Source organism: Pyxicephalus adspersus, chromosome 2 (genome assembly GCF_032062135.1).
Source record: "Pyxicephalus adspersus chromosome 2, UCB_Pads_2.0, whole genome shotgun sequence".
Classification (NCBI taxonomy): domain Eukaryota; kingdom Metazoa; phylum Chordata; class Amphibia; order Anura; family Pyxicephalidae; genus Pyxicephalus; species Pyxicephalus adspersus.
Genome location: NC_092859.1, coordinates 96,914,049 through 96,927,496, shown reverse-complemented (window position 1 = coordinate 96,927,496; position 13,448 = coordinate 96,914,049). Strand labels below are relative to the sequence as shown.

Sequence of the window (13,448 nt, the reverse complement as noted above, 5' to 3'; positions counted from 1 at the left end):
TTTTTAAATATCTGTGGTAACTAGAAAAAAAAATATGACTAGACAGAAAATAATTATTTTTTTGGTGGTAAACTTGCTGCTTTGTTTTTCTAAAGAAAGAAAGGTAAGGTCTTATTCTATCTATTCTCCTCCCCCTCTGCCAAAATAGCAATTAAAGGACACTATTCCTTTAATTAATATCCGCAGGGGCACCAGACAAGGCTGCCCTCTCTCTACTTTTCGCTTTAGCTATTGAACCCTTAGCAATAGCTGTAAGGCCTAATCCTGACATCATCCAATGTGGTCCTATAGAACATAAATGTGGGCTTTTTGCTGATGAGTCCTCAATGTATATAACGTCCCCTCTCATCCCTTTGCCCAACTAGTTTAAAGAGTTGAGCTCCTTTTCAAAGGTTTCAGGTCTAAAACCCAAATAGAGCCAAATCAGAGACCCCAAACATAGTCACCCAACTCAAAGATAATTTTGACTTCTTGTGGAAACCCAAAGCATTCACCTATCTAGGCATTCAGATTACATCTCACCTTGATCTGTACTGGGCTAATTACCAATCCTGTTTTGTGCAATAGCTGGAGATTTGAGTAGATAGCGTTCTAGCCCCCCCCTCCTGGTTCAGGAGAATAGCTGCAATCCAAATGAACACTATCCAGATTGCTTTATCTTTTCCACACCCTCCTTATTACTATACCCAGGCTGGTCTTAAGGAATATCCAAAACAAACTCATAAAAGAGACACGTTGCACAAACACTGAGTGCTGTGCCTGAGCTAGCTAAATAGCCAGGTATGGTTAAGAGACTATTTCCTGATTGGCTGGTGAGGCTGATAAAGCTTGCTAACGTAGGCACGCCCAGAGTCAGAACTGCCTCTGGGCACAGGAGAGAGGCGTCTGCTCTTTATTGAGGAAGAGGTAAGTGTGACAACTGAATCCAAAGAGATCTCGATTAGTATTTTCATACGATAAGAAACTTTCCTATATGACACCATTCGAGTCAGATTTGGAGGTGCAGCGGAGTGCCCAAAAATGGCAGGATCTATCGGTGGCATTTCCAAAATATCTCTGAACACTTCCATAGAGGCCAGTTATAAGGTTTTGATGAGATGGTACCTGGCCCCGATTAGGATCCATAAAGCCAATCCCTCTGTCTTTCCTCTTTGTTTTTGAGGATGTGGTCAGACTGGCACTATACTCCATGCTTGGTGGTGATTGCCTAGGGTTCAGAGATTTTGGATCCGCATTTTCAATCTAATACGCTCTCACCCAGGTTACCATCCTAAGGAAAATAGAGTGTGCTCTTTTTTCCCAATTAGAGGATGTAGATAGCCCAGAAACAGTTAACTAGACTAGTTAAATATATCCTGTTAGCTGATCAGATTACCATTGCTTGTTACTGGAAATCTTCCATTATTCCCCCTTGAGTTCACCAAAAACAAACAACTGGATAATGGTCAATAAAAAATTGACCTGTACTCTTAAAAACGACCTTAATAAGTTCTACAACACATGAGACCCGTGGTTAGGTTATATTCATGTATAATTCAAGTAAGGCACTCTGACTCTGAACTATGTTTGACCTATGTTTGATATGTTTATTCTACTGATGTTTGGTTACTGGTTGGTGCTTTTCTTCTTTTGTTTTGAACCCCCTACTCTCCCCTTCACCCCCCCTTTTATTATTTTTTTTCTCTTATCGATAATCTATGCAAATTTGTTGTTTCATGGTATTGTTTACCTTGAAAATTTCAATAAAAAACTTTAAAACCAAAAAAAAAAAAAAAATGTCTCTTGTGGTATAAAAGTCAGATTTCCTAGTAAAAGCAATTTCTCATCTACACGCCTTTAAACCATATGGAATATACTAGTCGGTAGGGGAGCATTGCTTTCTATGGTTGCTTAATGGAAAAGTACGCATAAAAACAAAAGACAATAACTCCTCCAGGCTTCTATACAAATCCCACATTTTTTGGCCGTAGAGAAAGAAATAAAAGAGCAATGCAGTGTAAATATTAAGCTGCTCTCCAGCTGATTCTGGATACCAATTATTACCTGATGTATAAAAGGGTAGTTCTCATATTACTTACTGTTGCTATCAATATCTAAAACAATCAAAAAACATTTTTCCTATAATCCTCTTTTCTCTGTTAGTACACTTACTTTGGTGTTTCCTGTACCATGTACTGAACAATGGCAAGGGCTTCCAAATGAAGCTATATTTAAAAGAAAGGAGCACCTTGGTTACATCATATTTGTGTTTAGTTTTTCTACAATAGAAGCATTTTTTCTGCTATTTTTCTCATTTGGAAATCCACTGTACTGTACATTGCATAGTTCATTTATGCTTCTGAGCAAACATTGTCTTTAATATAAAGATTCATGTAGGAGTTGGTATTTAAAATAGCGGTGTGCAGAGTGTAATGTGCAGTAATGAAAAGAAAACCCTTTGTAAAACTCCTTTATCTGCAGATGTTCCACATGCAATTTTTCCTTTTATGTTTTTCATACATCAGGACTGTAAATTACCTCAAGGGTTTTTAGGATTCTTTGGAGCAATCTAAATGCATTCATTTCTGAATATTTGAAAAGAAAATGCGCATGAACAGCTTGTAAAATGCCTGGGCAGATAGATCTAAGCTCCATGCTGTTTACATTTTGTACGAGTACGAGTACAAGGAAAAAAAATATCTTTTATGCATATTTGCTTATAGCTATGTATTGAATATTATTGTAGTTTGGTAAGATTTAATTCTACATTCTTACTGTTTCCCAAGCGATTAAACAACATTTGAGTTCCTATATTTAACATTTCTATTCACTCCCAATTGGCCATTTTACATCAGTGTTTTTTTGGGTGCCACAATTTTGATCTTTAAAGTAAAAGCAACAATAAAGCATTTTTAGTTGCTTTCAATGCTATATACACCATTGAACACCCCCATTGAAACCAAAAGTGTTGTTTACAAGAATTTGCAAATGCCCGCTTAAACAATTTTAACTGCTTTCATATGTGGCATGGGCTTTTAAAAGTGCACATTTATGCTACGTCTACACTGGCTATATATTAAAGTATTATAATCTTTTAAAACTGGCCCCAAAAAGATGCACGAACATACTTTATAAAACCTTCCCTGGTGTCCTAGGAGCCATGATCCCCAAGGTTCTTTTAGAGGTGTTATCGGACACTACAGGTAGTGCATATTATATTATAATAGCTGGTCAGTGCTGGCTACTTCCCGAACCACCAATGGGCAAACACTTTGACAAGAGGCTTTACTTATGATGTGGAAGGGGGCAGTCCCAGTGTTGATGTTTGCATCAATGTCTTAGCATTCAGAGCCCCCTGAGCAATGTTTCTGAACTTCCTCCAGAGTTTGCTAGAGGTTTCCTGGGCAAGAGCAATTTGTGCATCTCTGAATTTTTAAGTGACAGCAATGATCTCTTTGGCTATCAGTAAAGATGGCATTCCTCCCAAAAGCCAGCAATGTAAGAGCCATTCTTTCCACTGACCATCATGCTAATATATTATGAGCTATATTATATTTTAGACCAATGGATGTAGTATTTATAGCAAGGGTGTTCCAATTACCTAAGTTATTTCAAGGGTTCCGCTTTGTTAAAAAAGTTGAGACAAGGGTGCTTTTAACATTTAAATTTCAAACAGCATATTAAATATAAACCATTGTTTTGCAGAGGTTAATTTCTTTAAGATACAATATAAGGTTCCGATATTTACATCTCCAATGCTTATAAGCACAAAAATATAATACACCCTTAGCCACCCCTAGGTATATCATTTGCTAAAAAGATGACTTCACCTTTCAAAAAAAAAAAAAAAAAGCCCTTACCTAAAAAAGTTAAACTATCAAGGAATCCTCTTCTAAAATCTGGTAAAATCTCGCAATTCTGCTCCTAATTTAAATGACTCTGACTAGGACCTTCGGAGTCAGGTGATATACAGCAGGTGTTGGCTCTGGTAGTTATGTCATCTGAACAGACTGTAGACATGGAACAGAGATGATCTGTGCCATCAACCAGCCTTTTTGGGTGCAGAAAGAGAGATGTTGATCAGCTGGCATCACTGGATGGTTCCATACTTCATTGAGTGTTGGTACTGGTGTTCAGGACAATTGCTACTGTTTTATTGTTTTTCAACTGGTATAGGTAAAAATAACTATTGATAAAAAATCTGTTGTGTCAGTTTCATTTTACCAGAAAGCTTACTTAAAATTGAACAACCTTATGTTTCTTTTTTTCATCTTAAGTGTTTATTTGTTGCTTCTGAATTTATTCCCTTTAAAGTCAATGGTTAGGTAGATACCTAGATCTGTTATTCTCACAAAATATATTGAATGAAAATGTATTTAGGCTATATATCTAAGCTTTTCTTTTCTTTAAACAGGTTTTCTTGAAAAGTGACCGGGTTGCCAGAATGGTACACAGCGGAGGATGTTCCTCAAATGACTTTAGAGAAGTTTTTAAAAAGAACATTGAAAAACGGGTACGAAGTTTGCCAGAGATTGATGGATTAAGCAAAGAAACTGTTTTGAGCTCTTGGATTGCTAAATATGATGCGATTTACAGGGGGGAAGAGGATCTTCGTAAGCAGCCCAACAGAATGGCACTTAGTGCTGTCTCTGAACTCATACTAAGTAAAGAACAACTTTATGAAATGTTTCAACAGATCCTAGGAATCAAGAAACTAGAACACCAATTGCTATACAATGCTTGCCAGGTAAGTGTGTATGGTTAAATTTGTGATTCCGTTTATATCTATCACCTTCAATAAAGTATTGTATATTATAGACTTGGGAATGGCAAAGAAACACATTTTCTTTCAAAATGTTCTTTTAGCCAGTTTGTATGAATGTTATAAACGAAAAATTAGGCTCTGTACACACGTCAGATAATTCTCACCCAATATGAATGGTCAGGCTCGTCTCTGATTATCTGATCACATATTATAGAGGTCGCCCGACGCCGTTAATGGATTGGTCCTGACAGACCCAATAATGATAAATGAGCCACTCTCTTGTTTTCCCCCTCCCCTCTCTATAGAATAGAACGGCGCTGTATGTGCATCGTTTGTTCATCTTGAACTCTTTTGTCACTAAAAATCATCCTTAAGATCATTTTCAGCGACAATAATTGAGCATGTGTTTTCATCGTTAAACCTTGATCAGTATGGCCTGAAAAAAATATGTACCTCCAGGTAAAGATATACCAATATGATTGCTCTACTTGGAAAGTCAAAAAATGATCTGTATGTAAGCTGTTGTATGTTAATTTTCAGAAAAACAACATTGATCCTAGAGACTTTACATATGTGCAAACAATACATTTTATTTTAGAAGATAATGGACGATGATAATGTTTTTATTCTCACTATATTGCGAAAATTAAGCAAATGCTCTTTCACCAGGAAATCAGACACCTAGGAGCCTTTTTCCAAAGCAGTAAATTTGGCATTCACTGAAACATTCTCTTGTGGATGATTAATTCTTGCCATTGAACACATGGACTTGGAAGATTCTCCACCAGGAAATGATTAAATGTTAAATTTACTACTTCATAAATAGACCCCCAAAGAGGCAGAATTCACAGCCCTTTCCACAAGGGAAATCCTTAAGCACAGAAAGTCAGTTTAGTTAGTAGCTAGCAGGCAACGGTAAAATAATAAAAAACAAAATAAAAGTAATAGTTTTTTAGTGCTCTGTAGTTACCCATCTTATGTACCTTTTTATTTTAGTTTTTTTTTTATTTTTTACAATTCAATATTTAATAATTGTGTGATTTGATTATGAAAATTAATGAAATAATGGACAATATTTCTCAAGAGTGCGTTTACCTTGTGATCTGGTGATCTTGGAACATACTTTCTTAAAATGTTGGGGAACTCATTGCTTCAATTTGCATTCAGAGAGCCTGAAGTGAAAAGGAAATTAATCTGAATGTGATTGGTATTATGGATTACAGAGAATTTAGATAAACTAAGATAGATAAGATACACCTTGTAATTGTTGGTGTGTTTTGGATTATTTATTTGTTTTAGTCAATCCTTGATTTTTTTTTTCACCTGTAAACTAAAACTGCTTTCCACATTTTTGGCCTGGGTGTCATTCCCCCTTACCACGTGGTAATGCTCCTGGGCCTTATTTTAATGCTTTCTGTCCCTCTGGTCTCCACAGTACTATTCTTTTTGCTGTTCTATTTTTGTCTATTCTCTTTAGTTGCCCAATCCATGCCATTCTTTGAGCTTTTATCATTCAGTGTCTGCACCATCTATTCATTGTCCTCGTTCATGCTTCATTTTTATTTTTCACATTTTTTTGGTGTCTTGCCTAGGGCCATCATTTTGATCCAATATTTATATTTTTGTTAACAGTCCAAGTTTCACAGTTGTGTTACCTCTCCTTTTTTATAGTTTTAAATATCTTAAGCTTTGATTATCAGTTGAGTTCTCTACTCTTCATTATATTTTTATAGGAAGGTAGTGTTGGTTACCTCTGTGGATTGTAAGTTTAATCCCTTCGTTGACATTGTTTCAATGGTTCTAAATCTAAGATATGTGAATTTGTAATTTTTGACAATTGGTTAGGCAGAACACTGGGCATATGTACATTCCATGTATTTTAGACTCGCTAATGTGAGCCCTACCTTTTAATGCGTCGGTTTAGAATACCTTGAATTTTTCTACCAGCTCCACTTAAGTACAGATAGCGATTACTACCCTTTTATGTAAAGTGAAAATTCTGAGTTTAGTTAAGCTAACATATTTAAACAAGCAAAATCCAGATTTATAGGCGAATAATGCTTACAGATAAAGAGGATATAAAAACACATAAATCGACAAAAAATAGAATTTGCATATTTAGACACTCCAGTGGTGAAACCTAAAGGAACTGAGAGTAAATATTTTTTTTTAAATACAGTCAGCTCTTGGCCTAAATTTGAACAGCCAGTCCTGTAACATTTCATACAGTGGAATGATGTAGGTTTAAATATTTTGGTGACTTTTTTAGGTTCCACAGCCTTTTTCCACTGAGCTTTATCAACCTCTTACATATCAATGGGTTCAAAAAAGACTCCCTAAAAAACTTCCTATTTCTCTCTAATCTTCAACACCTTGTTCTAATACATTTGAAGTGGTGGAAAAGTAGGGCTGTACTGCCTTAAGCCGCATACACACTTGCAATTATAGTCATCGAAAAGGATCTTTCATGATCCTTTCCAATGACTAAGCACTGATACGCACTGTTCTGCTCTATGCAGAGGGAAGGGTGGAGAGCGATGGAGCGGCACCTCCCTGGGTTCCCCCCCCCCCCACCTTGCATTACGATCGACTGTCGTTCATCGTCCGTGGATGCACCAGGACGGTTGTTCGGATGATGAACGGCGTGCACTGTACAAACTTCAGATTCTCGCCTGATATCGGCCCTGAGCCCATTATCGGGCAAGAACCATTGGAAGTTTGTACGTAGCTTTACTCAATTTGCCTTATTTGGGATATAGGCTCTGATAATTGTCAATGGATACCAGGTCAATGCTATATGTCCTTTGTTCAAGTATTAGATTTATCTGTAGGTATTGTTTGCAGTCTTTGTTCAGACATTATGCAAGGTCACTATTTACTTATGAATAGAAATTTTGTCCTAAAAGCTATGCCTAACATTTCTTTAAGGTTGGATCTACACAGATTGTGTCCCCAAGAGTTAACCTGAGTCTTTAAAAGCCCATGTTTGAAATTCCCATGCATTCCAGTGGGCTAATATACACCAGGGCCTTTCCTTGAGGAACGTTTTTAAGCATTAGATAGTGCTCCTTGCAACGTTTTAAAAATTAAAAAGAGGGGTTATCGCGGTTAAACGTTGGTAAACTCATCCATTGATTTAAATGGGGGCGTTTTCCTGTGTTTTCCCGCATTTATAAATGCTTGAAAACATAATCCCGGTAAAACTTTTAGTGGTTCCTACTGTCCATGAGTTTTGGAAAGTTAAAAACTTTCTCCTTAATGATTTACATCCATTTTTTGGATTTAATGTACAGATTTTTGTTTAAATCCCGCTGTTTTTAATAAATTTTATAGTGTTTATTCAGATTTATTTCTGTACTAATAGGCATGTTAGGATGCAAGAAGTAACCTGACAATGCAGCAATATATCTAATAGTTTCTAAGGTTGTTTTTAAAAGTTTGTTAGGTTTTTCTATCTTCAAAGATCATTTTAAAATTATCTGCTGAAAATTGTATTTTTGTTTTCTTCATATATATATATATATATTTAATTTTGCAGGGAACATGCATACAATGCATATATAATAATATACAACATTTATGCTAAAGTGGTTATGTTAAAAGTTGGACCTTTCTGGCTATAGATGTTGATTGCTCACAGTATTGGCAATGGCTAGTATTATTACTCCAATATTGTGGATTTTCTAGATTAATTAATGTACAATGTGTTTGGATTATGAATTTAGATGTATATTGGGCTGTAATAAAAAAAAATGATGGCTTTTTTTTCAGATCCTTAAAAAAAAAAGTAGAAATAAAAAAAAAAGTAGAGCTATCAATGAGAGGTTATGGAAATTGCCACTACAGGACTCATTGTAAGGTTTTTTTTTCTCAGTAGTTCATAAGGTACTAAAGACATGTAGAATCAGAACACCAACGAGGCAAGCTGTATTTTTTTTTTTTTTTTTTTTTTTTTTTTTAAATAGCTGCTTCTTACATAATGTCTCAGTAAATCTGCTTTCTAAATATAAACAGATTAAACATCAGCGTAAAAAAAAAAATACTGAAGCTAAAAATATATATGAAATAAACATACAAGATAGATAGATAGAGCTAAAACCTAAACTACACCTAAATTGCATAAAATCTAATGAAATGAAACTTTTTTTCCAAGTAGATATAGATGGACAAAGATAAAATATTTTCCATTTGTGTTGTAGTTGGACAACGCAGATGAACAAGCAGCCCAGATTCGACGAGAACTTGATGGACGCTTACAAGTTGCTGAACAAATGGCGAAGGTAAATGACCACACAAAGATATTATTTTTCAGAATGATGATTTCTCTTATGTGAACCAAAATATATTTTAGGACTTGATACCCTAACATTCTACATGTAGAAGTATATTAAAACAAAGTTATAGAAAATAGGTTTAAATAACAACAATAAGAAAGTCATAGTTTTCCTTAACTGGTTTATCTTACCAACTACAACAATATACTGTACAACATTATATAGCCAGCCCACTTTTTTACTCTTAATCCTCCCATTTCCACCATGATTACATAAATGTATTTGGATGCCCCTTTTCCCTAGATTGCATGTGTAAGCCAATCAAAGCTGTTTGTTTGCTAGTGATGCAGCAATGTCTTCCATCTTCCCCAGGGGGTGTTGGTGCTATTGAAGGTGGCCCTGTTGGTGGATGGATAGGTCTGTTTGGCAACTACTGCAGTGGAACCCTACCCCGAAGAGCTTAGAATCTAGGAGGTGGGGAAAGTATCTCACAATAGGAGGGGAGAATACTGGGAATAAACCCTATGTGTGCAATACACCAGTAGTTCTGAATATACAGTTAGTCAAGTGACATAAAGGAATAATTTGCATACTTTACTTGTAAATATCCTTATTTAAAAATGTAAAAATTATTCTTGGAGTACGCTTGTCGGTGAATGCTTACCTAGATGGTAATTTAAAAAACAAAACTTTATATTGGCAACTTCATACTGGATTTTCAACATTTCATTACTTTTACCCATTAACATTAATTTTACCATTTTACCTTCTACCATTAATCATTAAAGTCCTTTCAATCTAAGTGATGCCCCTTTCAAGTAACCATTGATCCCAAAAGTTTTTTTTCTCACATTAATTTACAGGAGTTCGTACTACTATATCTACATCAACCTTTTGTGTATAAAAGACTAGTGATGCATGTATTGTACAGCTAGTATGCAAGACATGCAGTAACTTTGACCTCATACTGCCTAAATGTTTTTCATAATGGGCCTGGTTTATTAAAGCTCTCCAAAACTGGAGAAGATAGTCTATCATAGAAGAACCTGGGTGATCCAGAAAGCCAAGAATGGATTTTGCCAGCAAGCCTGGAATGCATGCAATCCATGCATTCCAGGTTTGCTGGATCACCCAGAATAGTCTATCTTCTCCAGTCTGGGAGAACATTGATAAATCAGGCCCACTGTATCTAGATTGGTTCTCATGATTTATTTAACAGTTTTTGCAAACGATTATTTATTGAAACACGTTCCTCTTTTTCTCTTTTAACACTGATTTTTTTTTTCTTTAAGGAAAGGAAGTTTCCAAAGTTTTTAACAAAGGAAATGGAGAGTATGTTTATAGAAGAGTTACGTGCGTCGGTGAACTTACTTATGGCCAACCTAGAAAGTCTTCCAGTGTCTAAAGGTGGTCCAGAATTTAAATTACAGAAGTTAAAGCGTTCACAAAACTCTGCATTTCTTGATATTGGAGATGAAAATGATGTTCAGCTATCAAAATCCGATGTGGTGTTGTCATTTACATTAGAGGTAGGAATTTATGGGAGTTAAGATTATGGCCAAAATGCTGAATATACTTTGTTTATAGGAAACTTCTACTCCCTATATACCCTGTATATATAAAGTGTGAGAATGTAATAAAATCATTTTTGTAAATTTAACTGTAACGTGAATAATCAGAAGATTGTTACTTTAGCAATATTTTTTGATGTAATTGACCAAAATATGGCATTCCTTTTTGCAGTTTAAGAATCCTCCCCTGGTTTTCCCTGGGTAATTGTTGGTCATACTGTTTTCCTTATTGTAGTGGAAATTTATATACATACACAGTAGTATTGATTTACAAAATCATTATAACAAGTTTACTTTTACAATGGATTTTTGCTTTGTGAAGTGAATTTCCAGTTTTCTTCGTTTAATGAGTGAAGCAAGGAATACCCGATCATTTGCAAGGAAAAAACAGAATTTTTTTATTGATTGCGCATGGTTGGATGATTGAAGTTAGCACACTTACTTTTAATTTATATTTATTTATATATATTATATAAATAAAATATATATATATATATATATATATATATATATATATATATTATTTTATAATGTGGTTGTAAAGCTTTTTTTTTTTTTTTTTTTCTTCCCTGTAATGTGGTTTTAAAGCTTACCGAGCAAGAACAGACAACAAATACACCATGAAAATTGCACGCATGAACAGATCAAATAGTGACAATCCTAAACTGTAAAAAAAACTATGGCTTAAAATAAAAAAAAATTGAAATTTTTTCTTTTTTTAATTCATCCTATGTGCCATTTTACTTCTATGAACATCATTTTTAAATTTTAAATATAAATTTTCAAAAAAAAAAAACCGCCGTAGAGGATTGAACTCACGTTTATTATCTCAGGCAAGCAGGATATAAATCCAATGTATTGTATTTAATACAGTTATTTTGTATTGAATGCAATACAAATGGATTTTGAATTTCCCGCCCTGCTCCGCCGGCAACGTACACACACACACACCAACATCACCGGGAACTCCCCGGTGACTCATCAGGTGCAGAAGCCGGCCGGAAGAAGAGAGGAGAAGACGGAGATTGCGGCTCTATTTACTATTACCTCCCATAGGTTTACCTACCCAGATTGTGACTCTGGGTTACCGCTTTTAGCAACTTTTTTCTATCTACTTGGGGTTACCTCTAGGGGGGTTAAAAGTGCCCTAGGAGGCAATTTTCCTTTCACTTCCTGTGTGGTTGTTGGCACAAAAAGTAATTACTTTCAGTAGAAAGACAGCTAAAAAATCGTTTTGCAATTCTTTGAATTTTACTTACACTTGTAGTTAATTTTTTTCAAATGTTAATTTTTTTTATTGTGTACTTTTCTTACAGATTGTTATTATGGAAGTTCAAGGTCTGAAATCCGTAGCCCCAAACAGAATTGTTTATTGTACTATGGAAGTGGAGGGAGGGGAGAAACTCCAGACAGATCAAGCTGAAGCCTCTAGACCTCAGTATGTAATACAGTTATGTGCATTGTCACTTGTCATATTGTAGATCCTGGCCTTACCAGCAATAACATTTAAATACTGTGCTTCATTTTGTTACAAATGCCAAGAAAAGGACTTATCTGCATTTTTAAAAACAATATATACAATACTTTACAGATGAATACACAATGGACTGTATAAAGGATGGAATATGATGTTCCCTCAAACATTCTCTGGTAGGAATCTGCCAGGTCCATGTGTTTGTTTTCAATGGCAGTAATTGATTCCCACCACAGAATGTTTAAGGGAATGTCAGAGTGTTGAAAAGTCCCAATTTGGTAAGGAATAGAAGTTGAGCTTTGTTTAGAACAGAGTTTTTCTCACCAACTCATATACGTATCACAACAACACAATCAACCAGTAAGCCTAAAAGATTGTTTTGGGTGGAATAGACCTTGAAATGAGTCCAAGAAAATATAGTTTTTTTTTAAATGATCCCAGTGATTATATCTGTATCCAACAGATGGGGAACACAAGGAGATTTTACAACAACTCATCCTCGACCAGTTGTCAAGGTCAAGCTCTTCACAGAAAGCACTGGTGTGTTGGCACTTGAAGATAAAGAACTGGGAAGGGTAGGTTCTATTGTGATCCAAAATACAATTCATTTATTTGTAAGATTTCAGATCCATGATTATTCTCAATTTGGCGCTAATATGTAATGGCTGTTTTCTAATCCGTTGTTTTTTTTACCAAATATTAGGCACACACCATTACTGTTATTTAATACTCAGCCACCCTGTTTATTATATGGAATATGTGGCCAATATTTGCTATGCTTTGCATTATTGTTCCTATTTGTTCTTATCTCTTCTTAAGAAAATAAAATATATTTATAGAGTTCCAAACATCATAGAAAGGGGGGCAGAAAATTTGGTTGTACAGAGGGACACTTTCTATAATTGATGAACTATTTATTCGTTTTAAATATTAACCTACCTTTTTATTTTTATTGAACATGATGCTTTTACCTGTTGTTTTTAATTCCTCTAAATTATATTCCTACTTTTTGTGATCAGCGACCAAGATATCAGTTTTCCAAGTCGTAGTTATGTACAGAGGGTCTAACAGAGTCAGAAAACCCCATGTAACATAAATACACCTATGCATACCCTGTTTCCCCAATTATAAGGCACTGTCTTATATTTTTTGAAATGCCAAAATATGCCCTAGGTCTTATTTTCAGGGAATGTCTTATTTTTCCATGAAGAAGACTACAGTACACATTTATTGTTGAAAGTCACTTATGATCACTCATGTGCCATTGATTGTCCCCTTCTGATCACTCATGTGCCGTTCATATTCCCCTTCTGATCACTCATGTGCCGTTCATATTCCCCTTCTGATCACTCATGTGCCGTTCATATTCCCCTTCTGATCACTCT

At 35.2% G+C, this 13,448-nt stretch overlaps 1 protein-coding gene across 1 annotated transcript in view; it reads left to right on the top strand.

The window, feature by feature from the left end:
• CADPS2 (calcium dependent secretion activator 2) overlaps window positions 1-13,448 on the top strand; it is a gene marked incomplete in the record, with an annotated part of 181,291 nt that overhangs the window by 26,823 nt on the left and 141,020 nt on the right. Inside the window, 5 exon segments of the mRNA XM_072401573.1 lie at window positions 4,394-4,726; window positions 8,944-9,024; window positions 10,311-10,547; window positions 11,906-12,027; window positions 12,527-12,638. Coding sequence (XP_072257674.1) covers window positions 4,394-4,726; window positions 8,944-9,024; window positions 10,311-10,547; window positions 11,906-12,027; window positions 12,527-12,638 — 885 coding nt within the window.